General features: G+C 40.5%; 1 protein-coding gene across 4 annotated transcripts in view; it reads right to left on the reverse strand.

Moving 5' to 3' along the window:
• MANBA (mannosidase beta) overlaps positions 1-14,753 on the reverse strand; it is a 138,822-nt gene that overhangs the window by 66,278 nt on the left and 57,791 nt on the right. For all 4 annotated transcript variants that reach the window (XM_023220104.2, XM_023220107.2, XM_023220106.3 and 1 more), the window contains one exon: positions 609-784. In XM_023220104.2, the coding sequence (XP_023075872.1) occupies positions 609-784 (176 nt within the window). The remainder of the gene's footprint in view (positions 1-608; positions 785-14,753) is intronic.

Consider the following 14,753-nt stretch of genomic DNA (forward strand, 5'->3'; position numbering starts at 1 on the left):
ACATTCTTAACACTTAGAATGGGACTTTGAAGTTGACTCTCCTTTCAAGTCAAAAACTAAAAATCATTTTGAGTTCTTTATCTCAACAGCTACTGAATGTTATTTTGCTCCATCTTTTTTAGTACACAATTATTAGAGGAATGGAAAAAGGAAAAAGAAAAGATAAAAATAATCCATTCTATCTTGACATATGAAAGATCATGAGTTTAGAATTAAAATTATGCATGTAGAATATAAGTATCAATAATTAAAATAATTGACAAGTACCAAAAATAACCACTGCTATTTAAATATAATCCATAGACTGTATTTTGGCTTCAGGATACTACAAATACTACAGAAAATTAAAATATAATGATAAAAATAAAATGAGAGGAAGAATTGCCAAATTAATGATATATTCTCTATTTTCTTAATCTTAAAATTTGGGAAAATCATTCTTTAGCTCATACAGAAAACATATGAGAGACTAAAAATAGAGAAGAAAACGACAAATATAAGCAGAGAAAGTAGATTTTTCTTTCATACTTAGTCCCTCCTTTCTAATCTTTTCTTTAGCACAGGTTTTGCTTTTCATCCATGGCTTCTCAGGAAGTACCATCATTTACCTTGCTAATGTTCAAAAATAGCTCAACAATCCTTTTTCCAGGTTGAAGTTCAATATTGTACATCTGTTGTGTTTGCAACTTAGGGATGGCTACGATCACTTGACCACCAACTGGCTTTGAGCTGACAACATCAAATGCAGCCTCTATTTCCAGATTCCACTCCTGGGCACTCTTATCTAAAATATAAAAAGAAAAAAATATATATATAAAATGCTAAGGATTATCACTGCACTTCTCAGGATTCATTGAAGGTAAGACTAAAGCAGCTTCAAATCCAGTAAGTGCTCCACAATGCTGTCGTAATGAAAACTTCGTGGAAATTTTCTTTTAATCTTCAGTTTAATCCTTCATTTTGAGGAAGAATAACAAAAATGATATATTTTATATAGATTTCCACTCTAAAAATGTTATGATTGTAAGTCATAAAACTTTATGGAGCATAAACAGAAAATAACAAATGGAAAGATAAAATAAATTTTCCAAGAATGATACACATTTGTTCCTTTTTATAAAGTAAAAGTACTTTATAAAGTAAAGTGAAAAGTAATAGTATTTTTACTTTATAATGTAAATGGGTTTTAAAATTATGTAATGCATAAATTTATATGTATTAAAATTAATCAAATGTGAAAAAATAACGTTACACTTGAAATGCAGATAATTTATACAAAAAATATTTCCTGAGGACTTTGTATGTGCCATGCACTCCACTAAATGATGGGAATTAAATGGTGACCAGGATAAACATGGCCCCTACTCTCATGAACTAAGAGTCTATAGACAAATTCAAAAGTGTAATAATCAGGACAGGAGAAATAAAAGGCTGTCCTGAGAAATAAAAACAGGATGTCAGAAAGCACATCTAATACACAGAGGGTGAAGAAAGGCTTTCTCTTTTTTTTTTTTTTTTTTTTGACACAGGGTCTCACTCTGTTGCCCCGGCAGTGGCACGATCATAGTTCACGGCAGCTTTGAACTCCTCAAGCGCTCCTCCAGCCTCAGCCTTCTGAGCAGCTGGCACTATAGGCATGTGCCACCCCACTTAGCTAATTTTTTTTTTTTTTTTTTTTTTACTTTTTGTAAAGATGAGGTCTCACTTTGTTGTCCAGGTTAGTCTTAAACTCCTGGCCTCAAGCAATCCTCCAGCCTCCACCTCCCAAAGCACTGAGATTATAGACATGAGCCACCATGCCTGGCCAAGGAACGCTTTCATTGGAAAGTGGTATCTAGCTGAGACCAGAAGGATGCCTCAGCTAAGTACGGAGGAAGATGATAAGGATTCTAGGCATACAGAAGCATGTGAAGGCCCATAAGTGAGACAGAGGAATGCCATAACAAGGAAATTTGGGCAATAACAAAATTGATGAGGGGGGTCAGCATAATTGAAAAGTTGAGCAGTGTCCAAAGGACGAACAGGTGAGGAGTTTGGCAATTTCACCCCAGATCAATGTAGAGTCATTGAAGATTTTTCATCAAAGAGCGTAATCAGACTTGCATTTTATAAGAATAGCTAAGGGTCCCAGCACAGTGATATACCAGGATGAATATGAAAGAAGCAGAAAGATAAAATCTCTCTGTGTGCAAAAAGCCTCAGAAAATGCCACTTGGAAAAGCCAGGAACAGAGAGGAGGCAAAGAGTGTTGATCAGAAAGAAGAGAAAACAAGACCGAAGAGGAGAGCTATACAGAAAGAAGAAAGATGAGGGATGAACTTTGGGTGTGGAGTTTGGGGTTGTCAGAATGTTTCAAAAGGGTTTTGAAGTAGAGTTTTATATATGTGCAGTACGACTCTGTCCTCCATTTCCTGTTAAATTTACATTGTTTATATAACGTCTCTGGAATTGGATTTGTGTTTAGTTTTTATTTTTCAACAAGATAGAGCAATGAGACAGACTTGGGACATGAGCTGGGTGGAAAAAGAGACCCTTTTTTAAAGTTCTGCAGAAGAAACTGGTGATGAAATATCAAAAAAGCTTGGAGGTACAGGGGGTTAGAGTCAGCAGAAAAGGTTCTCATTCTTTGCTGCCACAGAAAAAAAGGAGAAGAGCAGTGACTGTGCAGAGGCACTTAAGTTTCTACGATTCGTGGCAAAATATGGAGGGAGTTCCTATTTAGTGGCTTCCATTTTTCTCCGAAGGAAGGGGAGGGAGAAGGCTACTATCTGAGAAATACCTTAGAGACCCGTCTCCTATGAATAAAGAGGAGATTAGTAATCATGGCTTTGCTGCAAAAGAAAAAGAAGCTAGGTTTGTATGCTGATCAATGACAAAAGACTTTATAACTGGCACTGTTTACGACTGTAGGACCACACCAGGCCTGTTCTAAAGATGACCCCAGCACAGTTTATCATTTGCATCTCCCATCAGCCAAAAGCATAGATTTGATGCACATCGAAGTAAAATTAATCCTGGACTTAAGAACTATTTTTGTTTATTAAATGATTTGTTCTGAGAAACGCCAGTCAATGAGCCCTGAATTAGGTTTGTTCTGATCCAGTTAATTTTGCAGGTTACTTACCGATAGCCTCCAGGTTTTGAATCTGTCAGCTGGTAGATCAGCTAGTCTACTCGCTCATCAGTGTTTAATTTCCTCTATTGAACAGGTTATCAAACTATGGTCTTTGGGACAAATCTAGCCCACCTCTTGTTTTTATAAATAAAATTATAAATAAAATTGGAACACAGATGCTGTGGACTAAACGGGGACTCCTCCCCTAAAATTCATATGTTGAAGCCCTAACCTCCAGCTTTGTATGAAGTAATAAGGGTGGGGCAGTAATCTGTTAGGATTGCAGCCTTATAAGAAGAGGAAGAAATGGATATCTGTCTCTCTCTTTACTATGTGAGGACCTAGCAAGAAGGCATCTGTCTGCAAGCCAGGAAGGCAGTCCTCACTGGAAACCAAATTGGCCAGCACCTTTATCTCGGACTTTCCAGCTGCCAGAACTGTGAGAAATAAACTTCTGTTATTTAAGTCACTCTGCCTATGGTATTTTCTTAGGGCAGCCACAGCAGACTAATATAACAGTCATGCTCATTTGTTTACTTATTGTCTTTGGTTGCCTTTGCAATACAACAACAGAGTTGAGTAGTTGTGACAGATGCCTAAACTATTTTACTGTGTGATCCTTAACAGAAAAAGTTTGCTAATCCTTGCCCTAGAATATTCCCCCCCAACCCCAAAAGGCCATTCTAACCTTTCTTTAAATATCTCTAATGACAAAAAACCTCTGTCTCACAAAATAGCCTTCCCATTTGTGCTAGGCTTGGCTATTGTAAAGACTCCCTTTACGCTGAATTTGAAATATACTTCTCCTTAATATTCACCTAAAGGTTTTAGTTCTGTCCTTTCAGCACCTCCTACCAACCAAGCAGCCTCCTGTGTTGTTTTCTGCTACTTCTTCTTTGGTAGGAGAATCAGCTGTTAGTGACAGCCTCTGACAGGAAAACAAATAATGCAGTCCTCAAAGGTCATTGGCAAAATTCCCCAGTTTCTCTTGCTTTGAACTTGGAAGGTTCTCGAGCAAGTGTGCACTCCTCCAGAGCATACCCCATTAACACTCCTGAGCACTACTAAATGAACAAACTAAGGTTGTAGAATTAAAAACACAGTATGAAGATCTACGAGCCTACAAAGTTATCACCAGATATACTTAAGAACATATTTTTCCCCTGTCCTCTTCTTTCAAATAGAGTAAACCCCTTCCTTCCAGCAGCACATGGAAAAGTAGGTAATTTAGGTTCACAAGGGGCAAAGTCTTAAATAACCAGTAGTTTTCCTGATGTTCTTTGGTCACTCCCTTTCACTTGCTAAATTAAATTTATAAATTGCATAATCCTATTTGCAGGTAAGAAGAACTCCATCTTATAAATTAAGCCACATTTCTAGAATACAGCTCCCTATTATCTCTCTCCTGGCATTACTAAGTCACCATTTCCTGAAGAACACTTATCATCACCAGCTCTCCTGAAGTAAAATGCAAGATCATTTCAAAAATGGATGCAGTACTGGGGGTGAGGGCAGGAAAGAAGGATTGCTATATCTTCTAGAATCCCCTACAGAGCTCATCCTTCCAATCACACCACCAAGTTCTGCATTCTCTCTTCACTTTGACTAAACAACTCTGGGCAGAAAGAGGACAGGAATTCTTTATCAAAACAGGTGGAAAGGCAATGCTGGCCTGCCCTCTCCACAATTTGAGGTCTTGAGGCCCTCTCTGGCCTGAGGGCTTATTGGTGTTCTCGCTGATGTCCTATGCCCAAGCAGAAGAGATTGAGTTCTATAGTTTGCTCATATAACCTCAATCAAGAAGGCAACCTAGAGGATGGCAGAGAATGTGGTTCTGACCACTGATTCACTTTAAGGCTTTGCCAGAGATGACTCAGTGAGGGTTCTTTAAAAAAAGAAAAAACAAAGAGCACAACGTGTCTGACCTGGATGGTAATTTGTAGAAAGTGTAAATACCTACATAGCCTATATTAATGTATGCTGCTCCTTCATTCAGAGTATCACAAGACAACTGTAGCTCACGTAGATGTGTCCGGTACATCAGCCTTCAAAATCCTCTCTAATACGCCAGCTTCCTCTTACATTCTCATACAGTCTACTCCTTTGCTAAGATGTAGTTGGGGGGAAGAAAGGTCAAAAAAAAGCTTTATTCAATTGTCTAGGAGAAAAAGTTATAAGGAGAGACATAGAAAGTAGACAAATAAGAGGACTCAGTTACATTACTTCAAGTGTGTCAAAAAGTAACAGGAAGACATGCTCCCAAACTATACGCTAAGCCTTGCTTTAACTGATTGTAATAAAGACTCAAGTATCAATGTTTTCATCCAGTCATGTAATGTCTAGTTTCAAGAAAAACTGGGTTGTTTCACACTTATACCCTCACTAGGTGGTAATGACTATTCTAATTTACAAACAAAGGAAAAGAACCACAAAATGTTCGAGGTAGAAGAAACTTGGAGATGTTCTCGTCACTTTGCAGGTGTTTCTGAGGCTCTGACTGCAGAATTTCCCTCCTGAGCCAATGGACAGGCCAAGGGTCCAGGTTTCCTAACTCTGGTGCTCTCAATTTTCCATGAGCCTCTCGTAGTGATGCCTACCTACCAAAAGGAAAGACACTCGCAGGCACACAATGATTGACATTTGTATATGAATAATGAGGAAAAGCAAAAGCAAAGGTACTTTTTGCCTTTCAGAGTCCTAAAGCCAAATATCGAATATATTCAATGTAAAACAAAGAATTTGGGGGCACTGTAACAATAAAATGTTAGCCTCTTATAAGAGGGTCTCTGTAGGCCGGGCGCGATGGCTCAAGCCTGTAATCCCAGCACTTTGGGAGGCCGAGACGGGCGGATCACGAGGTCAGGAGATCGAGACCATCCTGGCTAACACGGTGAAACCCCATCTCTACTAAAAACTACAAAAAACTAGCCGGGCGAGGTGGCGGCGCCTGTAGTCCCAGCTACCCGGGAGGCTGAGGCAGGAGAATGGCGTGAACCCGGGAGGCGGAGCTTGCAGTGAGCTGAGATCCGGCCACAGCACTCCAGCCTGGGTGACAGAGCCAGACTCCGTCTCAAAAAAAAAAAAAAAAAAAAAAGAGGGTCTCTGTAAAAAGGAATACTGAAATGGGCCAGGTGTAGTGGCTCATGCCTATAGTCCCAGCACTTTGGGAGGCTGAGGTAGGAGCATCTCTTGATCCCAGGGGTTTGAGACCAGTCTGGGCTACATAATGAGACTCCATCTATAAAAATAATTTTAAAATTAGCTGGGTGTAGTGACACGCCTGTGGCCCCAGCTACTTGAGTGGCTGAGATGAGAGGATCGCTTGAGCCCAGGAGTTCAAGGCTAAAGTGAGCTGAGATCGCTCCACTACACTCCAGCCTGTGCAACAGTGTGAGACTTTGTCTCAAAGTAAAAAAAGAAAGAACACTGAAATCTACAAACATAGATAATATGTCTGACCCTCTGCTAAATGTATATTTATATGGTGCCACAGTTCCTGTACTTATCAAAATAGCATCTTTGTAATCTAAACTACCTGATGAGGGCACTAAAACAGTTATGTGAGCATTTCTGTCAAGCAAATGAAATCTATTTCTTGAATAACTACCGTCTGCAAACCTTGACAGGCATTATAAATTATATCCCAATCCAAAAAGGCAAATACGCTGTCTCTAACTCTCTGAACGTACTTAGAAAGACAAAATATACCCAAGGGTCACAGTTAAGAATACAGGATGGCATCGGGAACCATAAGGACTAGCAGGGCAGTGAAAGTTCAGAGACAGGGCACATTCAAGTCAGCAAGGGATGAATCTGCAAACACTGGTAGATGAAAAAGATGCTTCATCTCATTGCGGGGAAAAGCTATTCAAAAATAGCTGCCTGTATTAGCTTTGCCCTGCTGACCTCCTCACAGCTCCCCCTTTTGCAGGCTCTCCTCTTCCTCCATCTTTAATAGAATATGAAAAGCTGCAGGGAAAGGTAGTCATGTGCATTTAAAGAAACAGTAATGACACCACACTGAAATGACCAAGCCATGGAATTTATAAATTCAAACATAAGATATTTTCCTGTACTCCTGCCAGAATAATGGGATGGACTTAAGCAGCTGCTTTTGAAAGAGCTAACCATTGCCTTAGGCAAAAATGTTGGCCCACAGTTAGTTAAAACAGCTGTTTTCCCTCTTCTTCACCAAGCAGCAAGATCTCCTTGCCCACTCAGCAGCACAAAACCCTTGAAAATGAAATCAAGGCAAAAGAGACCCAATGCAAAATGCTCCCTAGAACAAGGATAAGTTAGTAAGCTCCAAAGAAAATTTACTCAAGCAATGAGGAGACTAATCAGAGGAAAAATTATTCAAGCAACGTACCCTCTTTATGAATATTTCAAGCAAAATACCCATAAAGTTATTTTCAAGGGCTATTTTATGGATAAAATAAAGATGAATGAAAAAGTGATTCCAAATGAATGCATTAAAAAATAAATGCACGCTTATCAAATAAGCAAGACTGACAAATCTTTATTTTAATATTATAGTCTCTGTATTAAGCCATAACCCAAGGATTGCAATGCCCTTTAATCTACTGAGCAGGCCAGGGTCTGGCTGAGAGCTAGCCCACACTCCAACTCCATGGCTAGGTCATCCAGGAAGAACAGAGTGCTTTAGGCTGAGACAGCAAGTAAATTTGGACAGCGTGGTGAAGAGAACATCTTTAAGGTAGCAGAAGTGTTCCAAGCACACGTCAAAGATTCACAGCTCACCTCAGCTCAAGAAGACAAGACAAGGGAGCTTACACACTGAAAAACATCTCCATATTATTTATTTGTTATATATTTATTACTGTGGTAATAAAAGTGAACAGTGTATTTTTTCAACAGAAAATACCTATTGTATATTTCTAACTCAGTATGTTTATAAAACTTTATGAAAAGTTCATAAAATTAGGCAATCATCCCTTCCTAATAAATGTATGCCCTAGTGTGAATAGTTCACATCAGATTGTAAACATAACAGACCTAGCATGGACAAGATAATCAATAAATGAATATATGTCCGTTTCTCTCTCTCTCTCTCTCTCTCACACACACACACACACACACACACATACACTTACCATCATCAACATCACCACCATCCAGGGCCTTCAGTTTTGGACAGATTATTTGTTTATAAATGTCCTTAATCCTTGGAATTGAGACATCTGCCCTTACCAGTTACCCTCTCCCCATATCTCCTTCCCACATATCTCAGTATCCCAAGTTCAGCCCAGACTTCTCCCTTTCTTCTCCTAAGTGATGAGGTCAGTTTCCCTCCCAGCCCTCATCTCCAAGGGAAAAGGAGAGTAGATTCTTGCTGGGTTTCCACACCCACTAAAAAGCATCTGAGTTTCTCTTCCTAATACAGTGTTACTCTTTCACTTTTTAAAGTACTTTAAAGTGACTCTTTCACTTTTTAAGGTAATTATAATAGTTATCGATATTTAAAATCTGATTAGAATATTTCAGAGCTAAGGATAAATCTTTCAAATTAATATTTGCCACTGAGGTTTTAAAGAAAGTCATGCCAATGAACTGGAATCTCATAATGTTTAGATAAGTCACAGGAGTCTTAGAGATAAACAGCAGTAATTTCTGCTTTCCTTTGACCTCAGTATTTTTTTCAAATATAAATTGTTTTTATTATTAACTACCTTAAACATTAAGAATATGTGAACATCATTTAGGACGCTGAAGTTAGGGCAAATCGAACAAATGACCACAGGATATTAAAAAGTGCCAAAGTTTAGAAACCACTATTTTTAAAGACTAAGAATACAGAAAAGAAACACATATACATATATGTGTGTGTGTGTATATATATACATATATGTATGAATATATATACGTGTGTATATATACATACATACTTATACAGGGTATAGTATATATACCCTATATATAGTATAGTGTATATATAGCATAGTATATAGAGAGAGTATATATACTTATACTCTAATTTTATTACATCAAACAACCAAATTGACAACTATGAAATACATATATACTTATATATGTATATACATATATAACATATACTTACATATGTGTATATACATATATGTATATAATTTACTTATATATGTATATAAGTATATATATGTATGTGTATATATATACTTATATACATATATAAGTAAATTAATTCACAAGAAATTCACATTAATTTTTTTAGTTTAATAGGCTTCCTTCTGTCATACACAATTAAGTTAGGGAGCTATGGTCTTTTGATCTTCAGGAGTAAACTCGCTAATTTTAAGTCAAGATATAAATTGAACACTTGAAAAAGCACAAAGATTACAGTATCTCTTTCTAGCCTCAACAGGGGAAAGGCAGAAAGTGTCCCACAGACAAATCAGTTTAGGCTTTCACATCAAGTTAGCTGAAGTTACTAGACTAGATTAGTTTGTTTTAATAACTACTTTATCCACTGACTACATATACATATATATAACAGAGGCCCAATATAGAAATTTAGAAAAGACAGTTAAACAGACGAATAAAATGCAAACCATTTGTAACACTACTACAGAGATAGCTACTGTTTGCATTAGTTTTTGTTTACTTGTTTGCTTGTTTTTGAGACAGGGTCTTGCTTAGTCACCCAGACCAGAATACAGCAGAATAATCATAGCTCACTGCAGCCTCAACCTCCCTGGCTCAAGTAATCCTCCTGAAATTGCCTTTACAAAATTATAACTGAGGAAATTATGACAATGAAAGAAATCAGACCTAATCTACTCCATCTTGCTTCTAACATTTAAGCTGTTCTTATTCATTCCTGGCAGTAGGCTGAACTAACTTTGGGAAGGAATTTTGTTTGACTCTGAAACAAAATGGGTAACAACTCTTTCCCGAAAAGACTCCTTCTTGCCTGGGGACCAGTCTGCCTTTGCAGGACTAACAAATTAGCTACAAGATTAGAAATTACAGTTTAGGGGTCATGCAAACTTAATTTTTTAGTTTAATAGGCTTCCTTCTGTCATAAACAATTAAGTTAGGGAACTATGGTTGGTCTTTTGATCTTCAGGAGTAAACTCGCTAATTTTAAGTCAAGCTATAAATTGAACACTTGAAAAAGCGCAAAGATTACAGTATCTCTTTCTAGCCTCAACAGGGGGAAGGCAGAAAGTGGCTCCAAGAGTCTGAACCTCCCCAACTTGCTCCTGGGATAACATCACTATTGTAAAACCTAGATCAGTGCTTGAGATATTTTACAGACCCTGCACCGGATGGATCAGCTGACACTACCCATACTGGTAATCTGGCTCAACCAGTTCTGCCATCCTACCCAGTAAAGAAGACAGCAAGAAAACCTTACTTCACTCCCCTTACGATTCCGTCTCCAACCTGACCACTCAGCATTCCCCACTTTCCAAGCCCCTACCCACCAGATTATCTTTAAAAACTCCGATCCCACCCAGCGGGGTGGCTCACGCCTGTAATCCCAGCACTTTGGGAGGCCGATGCAGGTGGGTCACGAGGTCAGGAGATCAAGACCATCCCCACTAACACAGTGAAACTCCATCTCTACCAAAAATACAAAAAATAAGCTGGGTGTGGTGTCGAATGCCTGTAGTCACAGCTACTCAGGAGGCTGAGGCAGGAGAATCACTTGAACCTGGGAGACGGAGGTTGTGGTTAGCCGAGATCGCACCACTGCACTCCAGCCTGGGCAACAGAGCAAAACTCTGTCTTAAAAAAAAAAAAAAAAAAAAAAAAAAAAAAAAAAAAAAAGCTCTGATCCCCAAATGCTGAATGCTTAGGGCGACTGATTTGAGTAATAATAAAACTCTGGTTTCTCACACAGCCAGCTCTGACTGAATTACTCTTTCTCCGTTGCAATTCCCCTGTTTTGATAAATCAGCTCTGTCTAGGCAGCAGGCAAGGTGAATTCATTGGGAGGTTACACTCCCACCTCAGTCTCCGAGTACTTGGGATGACAAGCACACACCACCACACATGGCTAATTTTTTTTATTTTTTGTAGAGACAATGTTTGCCCAGGCTGGTTTCAAACTTCTGGCCTCAAGTGATCCTTCGAACCTGGTCTCCGAAAGTGCTAAAGATCACAAGCATGAGCCACCACGCCCAGCCTTGCATTAGTTTTGACCCACCTCATTCCACACTTAAATTTTAAAAATGAATATTTTATTTTAAATAAAAATTATATGTATCTTTTTTATTATTAACTCAGCTTTTTAAAAAAAGATTCAGTAACTCTCACAGTGCCTGTCTCATAGTATACACCAAATAAATACATAAAAGTATCCAGACCACATTAGCTTATTCTTTTATTATTTCTCAACATTTAAACGTCTACTGATATCAGCGATACCTGCTGTCTTCCAGATAAAAACTGAAAAAAAAAAATTCTGAAGAAACTCCTAAAAGTAGAACTCTCTTAATGTCCTCATGAGCTTATGCTCTAATTTTATTACATCAAACAACCACATTGGTAACTATGAAATTAATTAGAAATATAGGAATTACTACTTAACATGCACAAAGCACATCTTCTGAACAGGAAACATATATTTCTCTATGTCAAGTACAAAATATATTACAGTCATAGATTTTCAAAAATGAAGGAGGAGCTTCAAGATGGCAGACTAGTAGCATCTGGTATTTGCCACCTCCACAAAGAAGAACCCCTTCAGATAGATCACCTATCAGAAAACACCGAAATTCAACAGAAAAGTGACAGAAAACAGCTAAGGTAAGGAAGGAGAGAAAAGCAAGGAACCCTGCTTAGCAGGGAGCAGCTGAAAGCCTGAAGAGGCTCCCCAGTGCTGGGAAAAGGTAAGGGAGTTGCCTCCAGTGGTCTACATACCCATCATGGACTCCTGCAATCCTAGCCATGTTGAGAGCACCTCCACCCTTGCAGCCCCCAAGACCAGTAGAGGGAGCTACCAGATATGCAATGGCATTGCTCCAGAGAGGGAGCTCCTAAGCAGTTAAAGCAAGGCACCATTTTGAGAGCCTGGCCCCGACCAGACTGCATGCTGCCTTTGGGCTTAAAAGCCCTACATCTCCACATTCCTGGAGACATACTGACATCCCCACATGTAGCCAGGCACTGCTGCTGGCTGCTGCCACCAATGCTGAAGCAACTCCACCACCCCCAAGAACAGGGCTGCTACATATTTCAAAACACCCTGTGGAAGGGCTACCCTGCATATCTCTACTACCTGGGGCGAAAGTGCATGCTCTCCATTCACCTACAGCTATTGCCACTGAAAGCAACCCCATCCTCCCCGGGAGCAGGGCGGCAGCACAGTCACTACTGCCCCCACCCAAGCATTCCACCAGTGCTCTGGATACCATCCTATGCCTGCCTACCACAACCAGCTCCCAATGCACCACTAGAGGGGTCTGAGGACAAGATTGCCTGGCCTGGCTCTACACTCCCACTCAGTGCCTGAGCAAATGGTCTGGAAGCCTGGGGATCACCCTGCCCCAACCACCACTGTTGGTACCTTAGCACTCCTCCCAGGAGCCTGAGGACAGGCCCACTAAACCTGCAGCTACTACCACAGCTAACATCTGCCTGCATGTGCCACCTACAGGCCTGGGGACTAGCGTGCCCAGCCTGTTGCAGCCACTGCCAACACCAATGCAGACTTCTTGGAAACCAGAGGATTGTCCTGCCACTGCTACTGCCGTTTCCCATGCCATACCTGCTGCCCAGGGGCCTGAAGACCCACCCATCCAGACCAGTGGTCTACCACTGCCGCTGCCAGCACCCAAGCAGGCCAGTCACCTGGAGGCCCAAGATTCATCATGCTTGGACTCACTAATACCAGTGCCAGCATATATTGCACTGAAGCCCAAGGACAGGCACACTCAGCCTGCTGCTGCCACCAGTGAAGTCTAAGGATTGGCCTCTTGAAGTTCCCATCCCCAGCAAAACTTCACTACAACCTCCACTAACAACTATACTCTAAGCCACTGAGGAAATCACAAACACCACTGATGCTGTTACAGCTGAAGAAATCATACAGAAACTACACTATTGCAAGCACTGAGAATCAAAGCAAAAGTGCCCTACCCAAACAATACCACAGATACATCTTCAGGAAAATTCTTCCCCTGTAAAAGCGAATTCAAAAAATTGGAAGCAGTGGTTGTTACACCAGATGCATGGATATAAACATAAGGACACAAAAAAACATGCAAAAGCAAGGAAATATGACAGTTCCAAAGGAACACAATAATTATCCAACAACAGATTCCAATAAAATGCATGAAATCCCATATAAAGAATTCAAAATAAGAAAATTAAAGACATTCATTGAGATGCAAGATAACTCAGAAAAAAAAAAAAAAAAAAAAAAAGAAATCAGAAAAACAATTCAGGATATCAATAAGAAATTTACCAAACAAGGGTGGCACCCAAGATGGCCGAACAGGAACAGCTCCAGCCTCCAGCTCCCAGCATGAGCGACACAGAAGACAGGTGATATCTGCATTTTCAACTGAGGTACTGGGTTCATCTCACTGGGGCATGTCAGATGCTGGTCCGTGGGTGCAGCCCGATCAGCGAGAGCTGAAGCAGGGCAAGGCATCACCTCACCTGGGAAGTGCAAGGGGGAAGGGAATTCCTTTTCTTAGCAAAGGGAAATTGAGACACATAACACCTGGAAAATCGGGTAACTCCCACACTAATACTGCATTTTACCAAGGGTCTTAGCAAACGGCACACCAGGAGATTATATCCCACACCTGGCCCGGAGGGTCCCATGCCCACGTTGCCTCCGTCATTACTAGCACAGCAGTCGGAGATCTAACTGCAAGGCAGCAGCAAGGCTGGGGGAGGGGTGCCCGCCATAGCTGAGGCTTAAGTAGATAAACAAAGCCGCCAGGAAGCTCGAATCGGGTGGAGCCCACCGCAGCTCAAGGAGGCCTGCCTAACTTTTTAGACTCCACCTCTGGGGATAGGGCATAGCTAAACAAAAAGCAGCAGAAACCTCTGCAGATGTAAAAGTCCCTGTCTGACAGCTTTGAAGAGAGCAGTGGTTCTCCTAGCATGGAGGTTGAGATATGAGAATGGACAGACTGCCTGCTCAAGTGGGTCTCTGACCCCTGAGTAGCCTAACTGGGAGACATCCCCCACTAGGTGCAGACTGACACATCACACCTCACACAGCTGGGTACACCCTGAGACGAAGCTTCCAGAGCAAGAATCAGACAGCAACACTCGCTGTTCAGCAATATTCTATCCTCTGCAGCCTCCACTGCTGATACCCAGGCAAACAGGGTCTGGAGTGGACCTCAAGCAAACTCCAACAGACCTGCAGCTGAGGGTCCTGACTGTTAGAAGGAAAACTAACAAACAGAAAGGACACCCACAGCAAAACCCTATCAGTACGTCACCATCACCAAAGACCAAAGGCAGATAAAACCACAAAGATGGGGAAAAAGCAGTGCAGAAAAGCTGGAAATTCAAAAAGTCAGAACGCATCTCCCCCTCCAAAGGAACGCAGCTCATCACCAGCAACAGAACAAAGCTGAACAGAGAATGACTTTGACAAGTTGAGAGAAGAATGCTTCAGTCAATTAAACTTCTCAGAGCTAAAGGAGCAACTACGTAACCAGTGCAA

Source organism: Piliocolobus tephrosceles, chromosome 3 (genome assembly GCF_002776525.5).
Source record: "Piliocolobus tephrosceles isolate RC106 chromosome 3, ASM277652v3, whole genome shotgun sequence".
NCBI classification, from domain to species: domain Eukaryota; kingdom Metazoa; phylum Chordata; class Mammalia; order Primates; family Cercopithecidae; genus Piliocolobus; species Piliocolobus tephrosceles.